The sequence below is a fragment of the Papilio xuthus genome, unplaced genomic scaffold (genome assembly GCF_000836235.2).
Source record: "Papilio xuthus unplaced genomic scaffold, Pxut_1.1 DF829660.1, whole genome shotgun sequence".
Taxonomy (NCBI): domain Eukaryota; kingdom Metazoa; phylum Arthropoda; class Insecta; order Lepidoptera; family Papilionidae; genus Papilio; species Papilio xuthus.
In genome coordinates, this window is record NW_013528989.1 from 248,604 (window position 1) to 270,177 (window position 21,574).

General features: G+C 33.7%; 2 protein-coding genes across 2 annotated transcripts in view; one reads left to right on the forward strand and one right to left on the reverse strand.

The window, feature by feature from the left end:
• Positions 1-5,742, reverse strand: part of Tmhs (Tetraspan membrane protein in hair cell stereocilia) — a 19,079-nt gene extending 13,337 nt beyond the window's left edge. Inside the window, 1 exon segment of the mRNA NM_001312545.1 lies at positions 5,195-5,742. Coding sequence (NP_001299474.1) covers positions 5,195-5,597 — 403 coding nt within the window. The 5' untranslated portion in view covers positions 5,598-5,742.
• A 511-nt stretch (positions 5,743-6,253) lies between these two features.
• Positions 6,254-15,267, forward strand: LOC106116681 (uncharacterized). Its single transcript, XM_013310589.1, has 12 exons — positions 6,254-6,490; positions 6,770-6,940; positions 7,038-7,136; positions 7,831-7,963; positions 8,117-8,890; positions 10,587-10,693; positions 11,262-11,417; positions 12,020-12,517; positions 12,964-13,049; positions 13,385-13,631; positions 13,971-14,066; positions 14,681-15,267. The coding sequence occupies exons 1-12, from the start codon at positions 6,398-6,400 to the stop codon at positions 14,807-14,809; spliced, it is 2,589 nt and encodes an 862-aa protein (XP_013166043.1). The 5' UTR covers positions 6,254-6,397; the 3' UTR covers positions 14,810-15,267.
• Positions 15,268-21,574: the final 6,307 nt, after the last annotated feature.

A 21,574-nucleotide genomic window follows, 5' to 3' on the forward strand; every position in this document is an offset into this window, starting at 1 on the left:
TGTCTTTATTTAAATAAGTTTTTCAGAATGTTAGTTTTCGATTTTTTCTTACGCTATTTACATTTTTCATTGAAATAAATTACTAATTAAAACAATTTAAAATTACAATTTAAAAATACAAATTAAAATACAAATTAAAAAAGTACATGATAAAATACAAATTCAATTTAAATTCCAAATAATGCATATTAAAAATTCAATTTATAATACAAATTAAGACTAAATGTAAATACGAATAAGATCTAAATAAAATTCCAATAATATATGTACAAATAAAATCCAGGTTAAAAAAAAAAAATTAAATAAAATATCAAGTAAATTTACAATTTAAAAAGAACACGAATTATATACAATTAAAAACAAGTTAAAATATAAAATAAATTTAAAAGTTAAAAACACAAATTATATACAATTAAAACCAAATTAAAATTTTAAAAATAAATAATACATATATCACAGTTCATTCAAGTCTTATTCCTATTTATAACGATTTTGGCCAAGGACCTGCAGTACTCAACGAAGTGCCCGCGCTTGTTTTTACTACTAATTAAGTTTTTCAAATTTTCCTCTACTACTTTCTCTTTTAATCTAATTTCCAAATCTACTCTTTGCGCTGCAAATACTGGGCACTCCGTGAGTATGTGTAGCACGGATTCGCCCCGTGCTGGGTCACAAACGCTGGTTGGTTGGTTGACTTCACACATATCTTTGAATTTCTTCTCAGATATGTGCAGGTTGCATCACGATGTTTTCCTTCACCGTAAGAACGTCGGATAAATGTACATATGTAAATCGTTAATCGAGATTTGAACCCAGAACTTGCAGATTGCAAGTCAAATGCCCTGAGCCACCGACGCCCAATGGCTCTGTGTATATATCTAGCTAATATTACAATTCTGCTGTCGCCCGCGACTCCGTCCGCGAGGAATAAAAAATAACTTAATTAGTAGTCTATGTGTTCCTCCAGGCTATGTTTTATATGTACGCCAAATTTCATTGAGATCCATTCAGCCGTTCTGGAGATACCTTCAAACTAAACGCAACTAAACATTCGCATTTATAATATTAGTAAGATTTGAAATTTTACCTGGATGGATGTAAAGAACGGTTTGTAAATTTACTAATATTTCTTTTATCATTGCACCTAAGCTAACCTAGGCTTGTGATAGGATATGGTGTACAATAGTCGAATGACGGGATTCGAACCCCCGACCACGTGATCGGAAATCTGTATCTATAACCATTAGGCTATTGCCGCTTAATGTATTACGCATTAATGTATAACATCTGGTAGAATACATAGGTTACTAAATTTTTAATACCGCGCGGACAGTCGCTAGCAAAATGAACATCATCATCATCAGCTCACTATACGTCCCCACCGAGGGGCTCGGAGCCTATCCTAACTTAGGATGATTAGGCCATAGTCAACCACGCTGGCCAAATGCGGGTTGGTTGACTTCACACATGCCTTTGAATTTCTTCTCAGATATGTGCAGGTTGCATCACGATGTTTTCCTTCACCGTAAGAACGTCGGATAAATGTACATATGTAAATCGGAAATCGAAAAACACATTGGTACATGGCGGGATTCGAACCCAGGACCTGCAGATTGCAAGTCAAGTGCTTGACCACTGAGCCACCGACGCTCCAACAAATGCGCTTCCGATGAAATGAACATAGTCGGGTGGAAAAGTCGTAATATATATAATAGTGTAACAGAGTAGAAAGTTTATGTATTGTTACATATATAGAAGTGAGTGACCGGCGGACGACCGTTTAAATGACAAAATTATGTCCACAAGAAACGACGATTTATTTTAATAGTTTGAAAGTTGTCTCTGGTCTTCCGTGATACGAACAATATAAAACTTTACGTCTTTTATGAACTTTTACTTTTTTATAATAAAACATAATTTTACTGAAAATACGACAGTTTGAAATGGATATGACGTTAGAACTGTTGTTGCAGGAATAGGTTCTTACTACTTAGGAATAATTGTAGCCCGCGATTCTGTCCGCGCGAAGAAAAAACTTAATAATTGTGTGTTTCCTATGTTTTTTACCAGACTATGTTCTACATCTGTGCAAAATTACATCAAGATCCGTTGAGCCGTTCCGGAGATACCTTCAAACATCCATCCATCCAAACACATTTTTATTATTAGTAAGTAAGAAGATAAATTAGTCTAGATTTTTTCTAATAAGTTTCAAACATACGTAATTGTACAAAACAATTTATTCATTACTTGTTTATATTGATAAAATATTTTATTTATATATTTTTTTCATAATGGCACTAAAAAGAGGTTATTTTAGTTTTTTTTTAAGAATAAGGGGTATTGTTCATTGCTGCCAGTATCAATTATATTTGATATGCTAATTAGTGAAGCAGTTCGTAGCTTTCTATAACAGTGGTATTTCATTGCCGTAATACGCTTTAAAAATGTTGTTAACTCTGTGTTTTTACACAATACATGATAAAAGAGGATATGTTTACGAGCACTTATTTCCACAGTGGAACCGTACGGTGTTGTCCTACTTATTGTTCATACTATTTTTTGATGACTACAGTATTATTATTGTTTACAATTGTTCTTTATACTTTAATTAGCATTTTATCGCTAATTTAAATAATAAAAACCCACATAAGACAGGCGTCAAGTGGAAGTAATTCAGCGTATAGTTTGATAACGCGTGCCAGAGAACTTATTTTATTACTCTTCCCCTTTTCGGTTTTTTCTTATGAGAAGTGAATTAGTTTGAAGAGGACCCATCGGAAGAGTAAAAATGTTGTCTCTGCGCGTTCTCAGTCATAGGTAGCTAAAGCATTAGCAAATTCAGATATGTGAGCAACGTTCACTTCGAATGAAATAGCGTAATGGTCGCCATGAATGGAATTTGACTTTCTTCTGTTTACTTAATTTTGGCGTTGGATTAAAACGAGATATATATGGATTGTTTGTGTGGCATGGCATACCTTGGCTGCTTTGTGCCATGTGCGGTGTCAACAGTTATCCAGGTCTGCATGTGGCATAGACAGTTATTTGATGTTTCGCTGGCCGGATAGCGGTGCTTGCGTCAGTGTACAGCTTGTGTTTACACCGGGCGTTACTCGTGCGTGATAAATGAAAACATGTGATGCAAAAGGAAATGGAGGGAAATCAATCCGCCACTTCCTTCGCCCAAACAACAATTAAAATGAGAATTTTTTCGTAAAAGTTTTTCCGACTTAATAAATACAACTCAAACCAGTAACCCAGAGGCATAGGCAGAGACCGCGAACCTCCAATTAGCGTGCCCAAACGCACTTTCGCGATCCACTTTTTGCCCTTTTGGAAGACGGAACGAGACTGATGGCGAGCCGCGAAGCCGTACTTTTCGACTTAATACGAAAAATGTAGTTTAAGTTGCATAACCTAAAAATAGCCACCCTGATATAAAAATAAGATAATAATAAAAATATAATAATAAAAAGCCCGGAAGAATAAAGTCACCAGATCTGTACTTGAGGACGTGTTACTTTAATGTAATTAAAGGTCGACACACTTATTGTGTTGGATCATTGAAGGCTTATATAGCGTCTGTAATATAAAAACCTTTGAATATAAAATATCTTTAACATTTTTTAAAGCTTTCAACTAGGTGTTACTAAATAACTTTTCTTTAAAATGTTATCGTCCGGTAAACGAGTTTTGCAGTCAAGGCGTAGCCATCATTTCGACACAGAATCTCAAAGCTAAATCTTACTTTCCTTAAACATTTATTCGATGTGTTTAAAGGAGTGTACACAAGTTACAAAATCATTCATTAATCATTCCACTCAATCATGTGAATGTGAAGGTAAACAAGGATATCTGTACCGGTGAGGGAGGCGCTGCTATCGCATTTGCTTTTGTCAGATAATATATAAAACCTACTTAGACAGAAAATGCCATAAAAGTATAAAAAATATGACAGTTACAGTACGAAAATTTGTGACTCCTATTTGACGTTGACAATCGGGAGCTAGTTTGCTGTCATAATTTAGTTTGACTAATGCCTACCGAAACATATCCTTGTCGATCTATAGGTCATTACACAAAAATAAAGCCTTACATCTAATATATTATTTTTTAAACTGCTATTAATTTATCCAAACAATCTGTGATTACAAAACTTTATTTTACGTCACATTCACATTCCATTTTGATTAAAAGTGAAAATGGTTTACTATTTAACGTTTCACTCTAATTTCCGTTTCCCGGTTAAAGCGAACTGACAAGTTGTTTTTTTTAAATAGGTGCAAGGAATCCAGCGCTGTGAGCCACACCTGCCATCGAGCCGGATGTTAAACACATGCATCTGGCAATGTAACCGGCAAATCGTGGACACCGCCCGTTTGTAATTTGCCTAGGCAAATCGAAAAACGCAAAAATTAAATATTGATCTAATGGCGTTGCGTGTTACAATTCAGAATTTCTTATTACATATTAATTTTCGATCCACGGCACTTTATTACCTGCATAGAATAACACAGTTCGATATTAAATATTTTGATTTTTTACGATGCCGGGTCGGATTACAGTCTGCCGGAATACACGTTTTGTCGGTGACACCAACACAGACACACTGTTAAAAGTTATTTGAATGTATGTGTATGTTTACATTACGTACAGTAAAATCTCACAGTACTTGTGTGACCAAAAACTGCAACTGCAAGCTTTCTGGTATAACATTTGATATTTGCATGATGACTAAGAAGTAAATTATTTTGTGACCTCATCAATAACTTATAAAATAAATATGTCCTAATTACCATTATACTAATGTTCTTTTAAGTTATAAAAAGTATTTACGTAGTTATAAAATGAATAAAATTTTGTGGCAGAATTATATATCAGCCGTATGCTTAAGAAAAAAACAAAGGTGGTTTGAATTTGAACGTCTGACCGTTAGGACATTAGCCGCAAATTGTGTTTGGAGAAAAAAAATTATACAGACCTAGACCATTACAATTATAGACAGTATATAGTTAAACAAAGATTCATTTAAAACAAAACAAGGTCAAAAATACATAAAAATGCGAATCCAACTTTCACTGTAAAATACAATAAGCATTTTATCAGATAATATTAAATTGTTATGGGATTTTTGTTAGGTGTAATACGTTTTTAATTGTTTGTAAACTTTATAAGTCGTGAAAATACTCACCAGATAACAGTTGTAGCCATCCGCAGATGTGGAAGACGGTTGTCGATTGGCAGAAGAAGAATAATAACATCGCGCATATAGTAAACAGTGCCAAGGCGACCGCTAACCCAACCAACACAGTCGCAATCTTGAACACCAATCCATTTATCGAGAAGAAATCATCCAATCTCCCTTTGCAATCTTCTACGGCCTCGTCGGCTCTGCAAATCTGCCACAGACCAAATTTCCTCGGATACTCTGTTTCTAAATCGCCAATCCATTCTGGTGTCACAAAAGCAACAACGCTTATAATTGCATAGCAAATTGTGAATATAGCCCAAAGCACACCTATAGCTTTCGAATTACGGACGTAGTTTGTAGCGTATAAGTGTGACGAATCAACGTATTCAATTTTCGAACCCATATTGTCGTTTAGTTTGACGTTACTTGTTCAAAAAACTTTGGTATAACACATTTTTTGTTGTGAACTTTATATTGAAGCACTCGTTTGAGGGAATTTAAAACATGTCACGAAGTAAAAGTATTTTAAACAACACGAGGACAAGTATATGACACTGAACGACGAACGAACGTTATTCGAGACGAGGGGAAACACGAGACTAGCGATCACTCGCTCGCGCTCGCGCCATTTCGAATTGTGGCCGTGGTGGGGATAAGTAATGAACTTAAAAATACAAAGCATTCTACTTGCATTTTGTGCTAAACTTATTACGATTTTAAGTTTTAAAATAAAGAAATTCATTTGAAACAATTATACGCAGAATTCAGTTAAAAATAAATAAGTTAAAGTTTCATATAAGTTCTAACTTTTTTTTACCTTTTCTTTTTGATAATAATCTCACTTACAGCGACACCTAGTGTTCGGTAGACTAAAACATTGTTTTATATTTTAGATAATTTATAATTTTCTTCTCAGAAATCTGGAAGATCCACTGAATTTTTTTTAACATAATTTGCATAAAAAATGTTTATTAAAAATATTTATTTAATGTTTTTAATTAACTCGAAATTTTGGTTATGGCAACACTGATATTGGCACGTCAGAAAATGTTTCTTCGCTTCGCTGATTTTGTGATTGTGTATAAACATTTTCCTTATATCCATGAAAATCTTTAAAAAAAATTAATTTCATCAAATTAAATTCACTGTGCTTAAAGTAACACATAGACTTTAAATGCGCATAAACGCGTAATTCTTTTCAATATGTCAACTAAAGATAAGTGGGTTCGCCGGTTCACCGTTGATGAAACTGCAAAACATAAAAATGGATTTACAATTTACAAAATTACTTCTGTCGTGAGTTACTATTGTATAGTACTTATTCATCCATAAATTTCTAGTTATTTGTGTATATATCCCATTAAAATACCAATCATATTTTTCTTCTCATTGTTTTAATTCAAAATAGTAACAAAAGTTAGTTGATTATAAACCTGTAGGCAATCTTTTAGATTCTAAATAGCGACGAAATAATTTACAACCAAAATATTCAATTGTGTAATTATTGTCAATTGCACAATACTTGTTAATATTAATATTTAAACTTCAATGAAATATTGACTAATTCCTTTGAAGTTATTCCCACTGGAATCTCCGGAAGCAGTAACAGTAGTGTCAGTATGGAAACGATACAGTGATGTCCAAGCACTACATAGCAGCATGAAAGCTTTGCATTCCGGATTACATCTACGAGGAACATTCCCTGTACTACCGAAGAATAATTACTTTAAGAGATTTCAGTCTGAGGTAAACTAAAATGTTTTTTTAATGAATTTTTTTTAATTTTATTAATATTTAAACAATCTAAGAATACAACATTTATAAGAATTATTTATATTTTCAGGTTATAGAAGAGAGAGGAAAATCAATAAAAATCTTGCTTGAATTTATTGCAGAACATAGATTACTGTTCACTAGTACTGTTTTTGTCAATTTCCTTCAAGTAAGTGTTATATTATCCATACTAATATTGTAAAGAGGAATGATTTGATTATTTGCATTGAATATGCTCGGAAACTATGGAACTGATTAGAAAAATTCTTTCACTGTTGGGAAGCTACACAATCCCCGGATAACATAGACTATATTTATTATTAGATTTTACCACTTAACAGTGGTAGAGCCCGCTTTAACATCTTCGCACAAATTGGCCAGGCTCACCCGGTGAAATACCACGACCACACAGAAGACAGGCGTGAAGTGGAAGCAGTTCTGCGTTTCGTCTGATGAGTGTGTGTCCCGGAGGCCTAATTTAGTTCTCTTTCCCTTCCCACCCCTTTCTTTTTTAATAAGGAAAGAATGGGAAAGCGAAGTGGACTTTCGGGATGAGAGGATGCATGGGAAAGGAAAATATTTTCTTTCTGTGCATCTTCTCCTCCGTCGATTAAAGGTAGGCAACGCATATGCAATTGCGTATGTCTATGGGCAACGGTCACTTCGCTATTTCAGCGATTTTAAGTAGACGCTGGTTCGTTTGCCATCTTATGATATAAAAAATAAATTATTTAATTTCAAACGGGCAAATGCTATATTTACAATTTGTCTCGGTACTTTTGTACTTAGTATTGTAATATTCTTATGATATTAGTCAACTTTAACCGACATAATTATTTTTAATTATTAATAATTGTTTTCAGACGGGGTACCCAGAGCCAGTACCCCAGGGTGGTGTGATTAACGCTATCAGATCATCTCTCCACTTGCCCATAGAGGAGACACCACCGCTGGAGTACCAGACATCTGATGATGAGTCCCGCAGCCCTAATAGTGGTGAGTGCAAAGTTGATTAGAAACATGTTTCTGAAATTATGAGAAACATGTTTCTAATTGTCTTACAATTTTTTTACAAGAACCAAACTGATTCAAGTGTAGTTTTAATTTTTTAAACAAAAACTTAAATTTTATAATAATTTACATTTTTAGCAAGAACACCACAAGAAAACAATGGGTCTGTCAACAATTTAGACATATCACAAATACCAATATATGAAGCAGCAGATGTAGAACTGCGTCAGTCACCCAGAAACACACGGACAGACAGTTTTGAATCTATTAATTCTATAGAAAGCATCAACAGTGATTTCTACGATGAATTAAACAAAATAACAATAGAAAAGACAAAACCTAGTGTTAAAACAAAGAATGTTTTACCGGATTTAATTAATTTTGATGCCCCTTCAACTTCAAATGCATCGAAATTTGATGATTATCATACTATGGGTACTGAAACTGTTTCCATTGCGAGCGATTCTCCGATACGTGTGAAAGAGATGGAGAATAGTTATGTATTCGAAAGTCCCTTGTACGATACGAATAACGATGACATGAGTGTGACGTCTCGTGGAATGGACACTGAGATTGATGGTGTTGCGTCTCCCTCTAGTGGAGTGCGTGGAAAAGAGACAGAGATATATGAAGATGTTTCGTCTGTGTCCAGTGAAGTGCGTGGGAAAGAGACAGAAATATACGAAGGTGTTTCTTCTCTGTCTAGTGATGTGCGTGGGAAAGAAACGGAGATATACGAAGGTGTATCGTCTTTGTCTAGTGAAGTGCGCGTGAAGGAGACGGAAGATAGTTACGTGTTTGAGGCGGGGTATTTGCTATCTCTAGGTGCCAGGTCTGAAGATAGTGGTCAATACCGCCGCGCTTTTCATTGCTACCGCGCGGGTATTGAAAAGATGCTTATTGGTGTAAGATGTAAGTTTTTTTAATTTATTTTATTTGATAACATACGAACTCTTATATTTCATTTTTATTTAAAAGTAATAAATTCCAAAATATTTATAATAAAACAGTTATCGTCGCCCACTATTTTTGCAGGAATAGGTTCTTACTACGTAGGAATAATTGTCGCTTGCGATTCTGTCTGCGCGAAAGTAAAAAAAAACAGTAATAGATGTGTGTTCCCGATGTTTTTTACCAGACTATGTTCTACATCTATGACAAATTTCATCAAGATCCATTGAAACGTTACAGACATACCAACATCCATCTAAACTTTCGCTTTTATAATATTAATAAGATAACTCTATCATACAAATTTTTACATAATAATTTGAAATGTTATCCGACGTTTTTACGGTGATGGAAAACATTGTGGTGCTGCACATATCTGAGAAGAAATTCAAAGATATGTGTGAAGTCAACCCGCACTTGCCCAGCGTGGTTGACTATGGCCTAATTATCCTTAACTTAGGGTAGGCTCCGAGCCCCTCGGTGGGGACATATAGTGAACTGATGATGATGGTGATGAATTTGATATGTCAAACAAAATAACCGTTTATAGAATGTCATATTGTTAACTTCATTTCAACGTTGGATTGAAATATATTGATAAACATTACGCACATGCGATTTTACAATTTCTTACAACTACAGATAAGATATCAGTTCTAACTATTTAGTGTAATAACAAATGATAATAATTTACTATCTGATTCTCTGGTCAGTAAAAGTGTACACGTCAAATGGATTTTATTTATTTATGTTCATATATGAATGATGTTAATAGAAATACTAATGAAGGTATGTAGATAGAATTAATAATTTTTTGAATGCTAGCTTTAAGTTTCCGAGACCAAAATCTTTGTATAAGTATTGTCAGAATTATCATTTTTGATAAAACAAAACAATATGTTTTAAATTGGGGTTTTGTTTTTAGAAACCCACAATTTGTAGATGCTATTTTATTTTTGTCAAGTATTTTGTTAGTTCAAAAGTGGTAGAGCCCGCTTTAACATGTTCGCACGAATTGTCCCGGCTCGCTCAGTGAAATACCACGACCATACAGAAGACACGCCTCAAGTGGAAGCAATTCCAAGTACAGTCTGATGAGTGTGCGTCCCGGAGGTCTAATTTAGTCCTCTTTCCCTTCACACTCTTTTTCTTATAAGGAAAGGATGGGAAGTGAAAGTGGACTTTCCGGATGAGAGGATGCATGGAAAGGGAAGATATTTTCTTTTTTGTGCATCCTCTCCTCCGTCGATTAAAGGTATGCAATTACGTATGTCTATGGGCAACGGTATGTCACTTTAGCGATTTCAAGTGACCGCTTGCTCGTTTGCCACCTTATGATATAAAAAATAATAGTAAGGGAATAAACAATATTAGATGAAAAAAAAATCAAAAATTGATTCGATTCTTTTGGTTTGCTATATTTTGTGTATTGTTATGGATTTATTTTAACTTTGTTTAAACTAAAATTAATATAAAGGAGAATTATTTATTGAAAAGAAAAATGGAAAATTACTTTGAGATGATTTGGTGTTTTTTTTTTAAAGATAAAATTGTGATTCATATAATTTTTTTTTGTCTTTGTTCTTTTCATTATTGCAGAGATAATCTTAATATGACTAATATTAGTTTAAATTATCTTTTCGTTGTTGTATTTCAGTGGACTGTGACACTCAGAGACGAGCACTAATCAAGGAAAAGATCAACAAATATTTGAACTATGCGGAGACCATTTACAACAATCATCTCATACATACTGAAGATAATGTGAGTATAGTTTTAAAAGTATTGATGTAAAATCTACTAGGTGTTACCCGCGACTCCGTCCACGGAGAATTAAAAACTAATGTAATAAGTAGTCTATGTGTTCTTCCAGACTATGGTCTTTATGTATGACAAATTTTCTGAAGATAACTTCAAACAAACATTTAAACATTTTTATTAGTAAGATGGCTAAGACACTAACTTATGTTCTTCCGGTGTCGGCACCGACTCACTATACGTCCCCACTGAGGAGCTCTGAGCCTACCTTAACTAAGAGATGACTAAGTCATAGTCAATGCTGGCCCAGTGCATGACTTCACACATATCTTTGACTTTCTCAGATATGTGCAGCATTACGATGTTTTCCTTCACCGTAACAATATAGGATAAATGTACATATGTAAAACGAAAAACACATTGGTATACGTCGGGATTCGAACCCAGGAACTGCAGATTGCAAGTCAAGTGCTTAACCCCTGAGCCACCGACGCTCGACGACGAAGTTTACTATGTAATAGATATTGTTGGTGTTGTCGACCATTTAAAATACTTGTATGTATACATTGTGTAGGATGTAGGCAATGTGTGCGAGGCTCTGTGCCCGCCCCCGCTGAGCATGCTGAGCGGTGACGCGGACGAGCTCGCGCAGTACCGCGTGCTGGCCGTGCTCGGACCCAATGTCATGCTCGTATTACACAAACAACTGCAAACTTGTTATGCTATGAAGGTGAATACTTTTGGACTGTATTAATTAGAATCCTTTGTCGCGAATGACGTGTTTTCGTTACAAAGTCAAGTGGTAGAATGAAAAGTAAAGGGACAAAAACGTCGACATTTTAGTAAGGTAGTTGGGTTAATACACTGACACATTTTCGAATTTTCTCTCTAACAATACTCTGGGTTAAAAATTTACCAAAATTATGTTTTTTTTTTAACAGTTTTTATTTTGTTTCTTAAATATTTTTATTTGAAACCTTACAACATTTATAACATTAGTAAATAATTTGGTACAGTCAGCTGCATAAATATTTACAAAACTTTCGAGACTTGGATAGGTATTTTGTTTTAAATATATGTATACACTTATTTTTTAATAATATGTACTCATTGTGAGAAACATACGGACAAATGTGTGCATACATTTGAAACCCAAGGTATATAAGTTTCTGAAGCTTTGTTAATGTAGGTACATATATATGCGGCTGACTGTACATATTGTACACAGGATAAAAGAAAAAAAACACAGAAACTATGTAATAAATTTTTCTATGTTAATCTTCCTTCTTTATAATTAATGTAAAAATTAAAATTTTTTAATTTAATTTTCAGGTTATAAGAAAAATTCCCCACAATTTGACGGAATTCGATGAATATTTCTTGCAGCGTACAAACGAGACGCGACAACCGATCCTGCCTACCCTCATACCGTACATGGTGCCGCTGCACGCGTACATACAGACGAACAATCTTATATTTCTTATATTAACATATGCACCGGGGAAAAAATTATTTGATTATATAAAAGAATACAAATCAATACCAAATACACCGAATAGACAAGTTAATTTAGAAAATGTGTTCACAGAACCTATGAAAAGAAATGAAATTAATGATAATAACAAAAATGATTCAATGAAACAAGATATTAATGAAAATAATGATAATAATGATTTGTCTGTTAATGAATTGGTTAGAAATTCACAGAAATTGTTGCAAAATGTGGACAAAGTGTTGACCGAAGTTAGAGATGAGAATATTCAAGATGTCAGAGAAATGGAAGGAAATGATGCAAAGATAAATGATGTTCAGACAACTTTAATAAACAGGGTAAGTTTCATTATACGAGTAACTAATTATAAAAAACAAAAAAAGATTTTTTTTCAATAAAAAAGCTGTTCTGATTATAAATAAAACCGTTTAGTTGGAAAAACTCTCACTCTCTCTCTATCTAAGTCTTTGAGTCTTTTAAGTCAGTCAGAGAAAAAAAAATTTAGCCAAAATTTGTCAAAAAAATTTTTGGCAACATTTTTGACACAAGTTGAAAGTTGAAAAAAATTTTTGTCAATTTATTTGTGAATAAGCGAGAGTCCAAAAGTTCTAGAAGGTTTCTAATCCGAGTTTCTCGCTCATGGAGGTCGTCCGTAGAGACCTGCCAACTCGCTTATAGGTTTCCCGCTTGCAAAACATAGCATACACATAAAAAAATATTAAAAAAATTGATTAAAAGGTAAATTAGTAGTAAAATATGTATGTGTTGATGTGGGTGTTGTCAGGCGATGCCGGCGAGCGCCATCTGTTGTTGGGCGGCGCAGTTGTTGGTCGCTATAGAGGCGCTGCACAACTGCGGCGTCGTCTGTCTGTGAGTACATACATACATACATACATACATACATACATACAATTGTTTAAAACGATAAAGTATTCAACTTCAGCATTTAGTAATTTTCAAAGAAAAAAAAATTTGTGGTAAATTTTAGCCGACTTTAAAAAGAAGGAGGTTATCAATTCCTCCGTATGTTTTTTTTATGTATGTTACCGTAGTAACTCAGCTCCTGGTGCTCCGATTTTTAATTTTTTTATGTTTAAAAACATCAATTTTTAATATTCTTCAATTTGTAGTAATAAAAAAAACACTTATATTTCGATTTATCCTATATTAATAACAAAATTAAAATATAAAAAACCATTTTACAGTGACCTCAACCCGCGTAACATTCTGTTAGGCGAGAGGGGTCAAATAATTCTGACATACTTCATACATTACCCCGGCGTGGAGATGTCCGTGTGCAAGACGAGAGATGTCAACATGTACGTGGCGCCTGAACTTTACTCTGACGTGTTCCTCGACCCTGACTCTGACAGACAGGGGAGGGGAGGCAGGGAGGGGGTGTGTGACTATTGGACCTATGGAGCTATATTGTATGAACTTATTTGTGGAGTGGTGAGTAAATGTTTGGCAATTGGACTTGTGTTTACCGTTGGACCGATCAATTGGCCCAATGGTAAAATACTTTTATAACTCAGAATCAGCCCTATATGAATTTGTTTTCTACTGGGCGACTGACGAATTATGTGCAAAAATATAACTAACTTTTACCTGCGACTTCGTCTGCGCGGAATTAAAAAAAAACATAAGTAACCTGTGTTCTGCCAGACTATGTTCTACATTTATGACAAATTTCAGCAAATTTATGCAGCTGTTCTGGAGATACCTTCTAACAAACATCCATCCATACATTGTGATTTATAATATTAGTAAGATGTATGTACGTGTTGTCAGCCGCTGTGGCAGTACCACAGGTCGGTGTTCACCTCGCACACTCTGCTGCAGCTGCCCGACACCTTGCCGCTGGAGGCGCGCTCGTTGCTCACACAGGTCTGCACCTCCACACCTCCACACACCTCCACACACACCTCCACACCTCCACACACCTCCACACCTCCACACACACCTCCACACCTCCGCACATCTCTATACAACTTCGCACCTCCATCTTCTTCTCCATCACATTCACTGTTGAATATTTTCTTGCAAATCTTGAACACTGTCACTTTATATAATACTAGCTGTCAACCGCGACTTCTTCTGCGCGGATTTAAAAAAAAAATAACGAATAGTCTATATTTTCTTCCAAATTATGTTGTACATAAACTGATATAAAAATGGATAAACACTCACGTATATATGTCCGTTGACGGCACCGACTAGTTTCGAGCCCATCGGGGTCCTCTTTATCAGGATGAGTGGGACTGGTATTAATTTGCGGACGCGGCCCGTCGCTTAGCTGAGTGTTTAGCCGTGTTTATATATCAGTTTAGTATAATTTAATATGCTCTACATCTATGACAAATTACATAGAGTTCTATGCAGCCGTCCTGAAAACTCAAACAAACATACAACCATCTAAACATCGCATTTATTATATTAGTAAGATTTACATTGTCCAATATCCTCAATGTATGTATAAAATATTTATTGTATTTGTGCAGTTACTGACAGCGGACCCCTCTCAGCGTCTGGGGGGTGGTCCCGCCGGTATAGATGAGATCAAACAGCATCCATACTTCCGCGGTGTGGACTGGCTGCGTGTGCGCAACGCGTGGTCTGTGCCGCGCTGATACACAGATGTTATCTTATACCACTTAGAGATAATGATAAACAATATCACTTAGGTTCCTTCAAGAAGCGAGCGATTTCCTTAAAGGCAATGTATCTGCAGTTCCTCTGGTGTTGATATCCATGAGTGTTGTTGATCACCTCCGTGTTCCTGCCGTTTGTCCTCTGCTCTTATAAAAAAATGACAACTTTGAATGTTATAGTTAATTCTATCTATATTATTAGTTCTAACACATGAACATATCGCTATCATCAGCGTTAAAATGGAGAAAATGAAACAGGCACTAAATACTACGTCTTTTAGCCATTCCATTTATAAAGGTCTGATTTATATCCAATTGAGGCAAAATATATGATTTAGAGAACAAAGATTGGTGAAATAAATGCTTGCCTTAATGAGGCAAATGTCTTATGTGTGACTCATTCAGGCAACTTTAACAGTGGTAGAGCCCGCTTTAACATCTTCACACGAATTGTCTCGGCTCGACCGGTGAAATACCACGACCACACAGAAGACACGCGTCAAGTGGAAGCAATTCCAAGTACAGTCTGACAAGTGTGCGTCCCGGAGACCTAATTTAGTCCTCTTTCCCTTCCCACTCTTTTTCTTATAAGGAAAGAATGGGAAGTGGAAGTGGACTTTTCGGATGAGAGGATGCATGGAAAGGGAAAATATTTTCTTTCTGTGCATCCTCTCCTCCGTCAATTAAAGGTAGGCAACGCATATGCAATTGCATATATCTATGGGCAACGGTCACTTCGCTATTTCAGCGATTTCAGGTGGCCGCTCGCTCGTTTGCCATCTTATGATATAAAAAAAAACTACTATTTTTCGTATGTCCCAACGAAGCAAGCGTAAGTTTAATGTAACTCATTCAAACCACAATTTTTGGTATGCCTCAATAAGTCAAGTGCAATTTTAATGTGATTGAGGCAACAGTTATTTGCGTTTATCTGGTCGAGGCGAGGCGTTATTTGCCTCACTAAGGCAAATAATTGCAAAGGTAACATTTTGCTCCATCACACGTTATATATCAAAATTCCTGAGCTTAGTATTTATTAAAGTAGAATTCCACTGCAGTTACACTTTTATACATATCGTCTCTTTTTTATCAAAGAAAATGAAAGAGACGACAATAATTTAATAATTATATAAAAAGAATCATATTTCGTATCAATAAAATTACGTTAATTGTAACAAATTAACTTTTTTTTTTTAATTTTTAAAATCTTTGTCTGCGTGCAAGTCTGCAAGTCTGCGTTTGTTCTGGATAATCTCCGGAACGGCTAGATCTATTTGGATGGTACTTTCACTGGAAGGTAGCTCATGTATGCAGGAGTTACACGGGTTATGTTTTTTCTTTTTTTTTATTCTCGTACTAATAACGCGGTTGTTCGCTAGTTTATTATAACTAGAGTAACTGCAGTGTAATTGTACGGTTAGATGACTGTCGGCTTTAAAATTATAGTATTTTACACTTTTAACAGAATAGAAAACATTTAAATATTTAGATTTTAATTATGTATTTTTAAGTTAACTTCTTATTAAATTTATATAAGAAAAGTACAAAAGTATTATAAAAAAAGACTATTTTATTTTAATGCAAAGTAATTTATTGTAAAATTGATTTAAAGATTATTTTGTTTTAAACAATCTCATTGTTTTTTTTTTGTTTTAGTTATAATAATTTATCGTGTGATATTATTTTTAATTTTGATCTGAATGCAATTAAGACATAAATAAGTTATAGTTTAATTATTAGTAAGATATTTAAATGTGGATTTCTTAAAAAAAATACAGCCGAACCTCGAAAACGAGAAACTACTAGAAGCGAGAGTCATTGTCCGTTCCCGGACGACCTCTATAAGCGAGAAACTCGGGTTAGAGAGAAACCTCTATAAGCTAGAATAATCTCGCTGTCCCTTACTCTAGCGAGAAACTCATGTTAGAAAGAGACCTTTAAGTGAGAATAATCTCGCCGTCCCTTCGACTCTCGCTTACCCAAGGTTTACTGGATATTTAGTACACGAGTTAATGAATTAGAAAGTAAAACTTTATCATTATAAAAGTTCTAAATAATTTGACTGTAAGAAAAGTACAAGTAAGATGGAAAATGCACTTAAATTTATTATCATAAAGTCGAAACTGGATAAGCGAGAGTCCAAGGGAGTGTGATATTATTCTCGCTTATGAAGGTTTCTCTTTTATACGAGTTTCTCGCTTATGAAGGTTTCTCTTTTATACGAGTTTCTCGCTTATGAAGGTTTCTCTTTTATACGAGTTTCTCGCTTATGAAGGTTTCTCTTTTATACGAGTTTCTCGCTTATGAAGGTTTCTGTTTTATATGAGTTTCTCGCTTATGAAGCTCGTGGTTAGGGATCGGGGAATGACTCTCGCTTATAGAGGTTTCTCGCTCATCCAGTTTCGACTTTACATCGTATTTATAAATGGATTAAGCATTATATATATTTTTATATATTAAAATAAATTAAAAAGTTACTTAATTTAACTAATTTTCGAGTGATGTGTAGTCAAATAGTTTAAGCAGAAAGAAAAAAGTTTTGACAGAGGCTTGAAATGAAATTTGTACTGATAACGATTTATATGAAAATAAACATTTAAAAGACGATATTTAGTTTTATTAACTATTAAGAAAAACCTAATAATTAAAATAACATGAAATTATAATCTATTACTTTTACCCAAGACTTGGTTCGGGCGAAATTAAAAAAAATGTTTTTTAATAAATATAGCCTACTAGCTGTCAACCAAACGGAATTAAAAAAACTATGTTTAGTTTCCCATTTTATAAATATGTACACATTATAAAATATTTTAAAATTATTTTTTACCAATTATGACAATCTTGGCGTACCTTCCAAAGCACTTTGGTAGTATAAACTAATTCTCAAATACAAATGTCCCTTCATTTCCCATAGTGTTACCAAATAACGTAGAATTACATCCGCCTTCGTAAGCTTTTAAACAAGCTTCCCACGTGTTTATTTCAATATTATTTCGACGTGCAACTTGTATGAACATTTCTCTCTCTTACGTGAAGGTGAATGTAAGGGATAACAATATGTGTCGATACAAGTATCTGCAGTCAAAACCCACAGCAAGTGATGTCATAAATGAAATCATTTTTCATAAGTTCTCGAAATGTACTTGCATACCTGTCGAGGTCACATTTCTTCAAAGACAGGTTTTATACTGTTTAAGCAACTTTCATCTTTATTCAATTGAAATAAGGTTTTAATTACTTTGAATAAAGTCAATTGTATAAATTGCTAAACAAAACCACGTCTCATTGTGAAGTATAAACTTTATTTTCTTTCGCAATTCCTTGTTTCAATTCAATTGAATTTAACCTCTAAGTTAATACAATAGATTTGATTATAGATTAAAATAAATAAATACAAATATTACACGATTAAATAAGAATGCATCGCGCGTGTTTTATTTAAATGAAATCGTGAGAGCATTTTAATTTGTTTGGTTAATATTTCTCATAAGAGAATGGAAGGCGCTGATTGGTTGGAATATTTTCTTAAGTGACAGTCGTTTATTCTTCGAAGACGGGTTTGGTTGTGCGCATGCGCAGTGTTTCGAAGTTTTTGTGATTTTAAACTTTTACGTGAACTTGAAGTGAATTTAATCAATTTTTCTACAAGATTAAATTAATTGAGAGAGTAATATTTAGTAAAATTAATATTACTTGTTGGTGTGTTAAGAATTTTTAAGTGTGGCATTTTAGTTTGATTATTTCTTATTAAAGTCCAATAAGATTGGTAAGTTAAATGTTATTTTTATATTAAAATTAGAGTGCGTATATATTAAAGTTAAAATTGATCTCGTTAAGTGTTTTTTAAATATTTCTTACTTAGTCCATTCACACGGAACTACTATAAATAATGATAGACTGTTACAGTGAGTTTCTGCGACTAAATACATCTTTTAAAACATATTGTTATCTCTGTTTCTTCAAAGTTAATGACAGGGATGACGATATGTTTTATACCGAGTCTCAGAAACCAGTGGTTAGAAGATTCTAATTTGAAAACTAATATAGAAAAAGGACCAATAGCCCAAAGTTGTATATTTGAGTTACTTCGAAGTCATATAATTTTTTTTTATGTATGAAATTGAATTGATTAGTTAATTGTCGCTTAAGGTTTATATTTTGTTAAATTTAAGTAATAAGTAAATTATTACAAATTACTTATCTTGATATCCATCTTGAAATATTGCCGACTTCCTTTTATAAATTGAATATTTACACAGCCGTTAAGTCATTACACGTTAATCAAGGTCATTTTATTGTTGTTAATGTAAGTTTCCACTGCCGAAACACATGTATAACAACATGCAACAAATTACCTTTGAAATAACATAAATAAAATTTGATTTGATCTTACAGAACACAAAAACAACTACAGAAATTATTGTCTCAGAAACCAACGATTAGTGAACTAATTTGATTATTAAGTAAACTCAAGTAAATTCGTAAAGTTCCACAATTTTTAACGATACTACTTCTCATATGGGCTATGAAATACAGTCAAGAATATTGGGGGGACTATCATGAAAATTTGCAAGAATCGTATCTTCATCGATAAAATTTGTATTAGATTTTTACCGTCTTTTGTAGACTTTATTAAAAAATACTAGCTGTCGTCCGCGACTCCGTACGCGTGGGGTTAAAAATAGGTGTTGGTCGATTCTCAGACCTACTCAATATGCGCACAAAATTTCATGAAAATCGGTCAAGTCGTTTCGGAGGAGTATGGGAACTAAAATTGTAACGCGAGAATTTTATATATAAGAATATTCCAAACTTGTCTTTTTGTGTATTTAATTAGAAGAGGTAACAAAGAAACATCGTAATAAGTATAAAGTTGTCAGAGATTAATTATATTTATATCTTTGGAAAGTTGCGTGAACTGACAACGCAATTGCGTGAAGTTGTCATATTTACATTTTAATTACGCAATTATACTACAAGCATATTTCGTGGAAATTCTCCGTTCTAGTAACTAGCATAAACGTATTGACAAATTTTAACATAGGCTTCCACGGACGAATTTTATACAATGTTTGATGTACGGATTTTATGACTAATAGCTACTAACGCCATCTATCGATTTGCACTAGCAAACCTGTAAGCAAATCTTACTAATATTATAAAATAGCTGACGCCCGCGACTCCGTCCGCTTGGAATTAAAAAAAAACTTAATTGGTAGCTTATGTGTTCTTCCAGACTTCAGTTCGACGGTCAGCCGTTCCGGCGATACCTTCAAACAAACATCCATCCATCCAAACATTCGCATTAATTATTTAACTTAAGTTTGAATCGTTAATAAGCTGTAGATAAATAAAGTACAATGAAAGCCAAGCCTGCCTGAGGGCAAGCAGTCAACCAGTGTAAGTAAATGTTGTGGTAACTTTCAATTCCTCGCTAAGGTCGTTCTCAGAATGTCGCCCAAAGGCAACCACACCTGTTATTACGGGTTTTCATTAACGAAACATGAAACAAAAACATATTTATCATTTCTCTTGTTCTTAATAAAAAAAAACTAAGATCGCTATATCTATTTGTCTAATACAATCGTTTAAAAAATTACGCTAACCGTGAGTTTCTGAGGCTAAATACGGAGATAATATTTTTTAAACACAGATTTTAGTCTCAGAAATCCACAGTTAATACTCCAATAATATCATATTTATACATGCAGCGTCACTAGATAACCGGGATAGTATATGATAGTTTATAATGTAACTAGGCAGATTGTAAACCGAAAATTGTTCACAACAAAATTGACGAAAAAGAAAGAAATAAAAAAATCTCCTTTGTTTTCTCATTACGTTTTGCTTTTAATATCTTTCAATCATTAATTTACAAACTACGTAGTGGTCAGTTACATCATGGAATAACTCAAAGTTTTTAGGCCGTAACAGTGAATAATTAAATCGTTCTTCCTGCCAAAACATATATTAAGTTGTCTCTTTCTTATGCAGAGAGAAGGAAAGAGATGGCGATATCATACGAATCGTTAGTGTAAACACAAACTATACGAATTCTTTTCCTCGCAAATATCTTGTAACTTTCAAATTCGCCGAAAATTTTACTTTACTGCGACCACTTTCGCCTTACGTAATAACATATTTATGTTAATTTTCTATATGCGTTCATCTTTCTCTTGCTAACTTATACGACAGGTTTTTGATTCTAATATTTAATTTAGTTTTGAACTATTCCGTGCATCTATACATATTAATACAATTAAACTGTCTGTATGTAAAATAGTAAACAATGTTTTTACATTGCTAATAAAAAATTTTGTATGTCTGTCCGCAAATTCGTGTCTGTTTATACCAAAACGTGTGGACCAAATTTGATGGGACATAGATAGGAATTTAGCACTGTTTAAAAAAAAACCTTCGTAAATAGTCAATACGTTATTCCAGACGTATCTCTGATCTAAATTAAAGCCGAATCCATTTAGCTGTTTTTGGAATTGCTTGCTAACAAACATCTATCCACCTAAGCTTTCGCATTTATAATATTAGTAAGAAGTAAGATAGAGTTTTATGTTTTTTAAATTTTCTTTTGCTTTTAAATTACAAAAACCTTAAAAAACATATTTAACATACTTATAATGTAAACATAATACAGATAAATGAATTCAAGTACAAAGTTTCAAAACAACTTTGTACTTGAATTCAAAAGTTTGTTAAGAAATTCTCATTCGTATCACAAAAGCG

Bases quoted from the DNA above. Each gene is read 5' to 3' on its own strand.
- LOC106116681 (XM_013310589.1), top strand. From the start codon at position 6,398: ATGTCAACTAAAGATAAGTGGGTTCGCCGGTTCACCGTTGATGAAACT. The intron at 10,694-11,261 runs GTGAGTATAGTT...TACATTGTGTAG, and splicing joins TCATACATACTGAAGATAAT to GATGTAGGCAATGTGTGCGA. The intron at 11,418-12,019 runs GTGAATACTTTT...TTTAATTTTCAG, and splicing joins AAACTTGTTATGCTATGAAG to GTTATAAGAAAAATTCCCCA.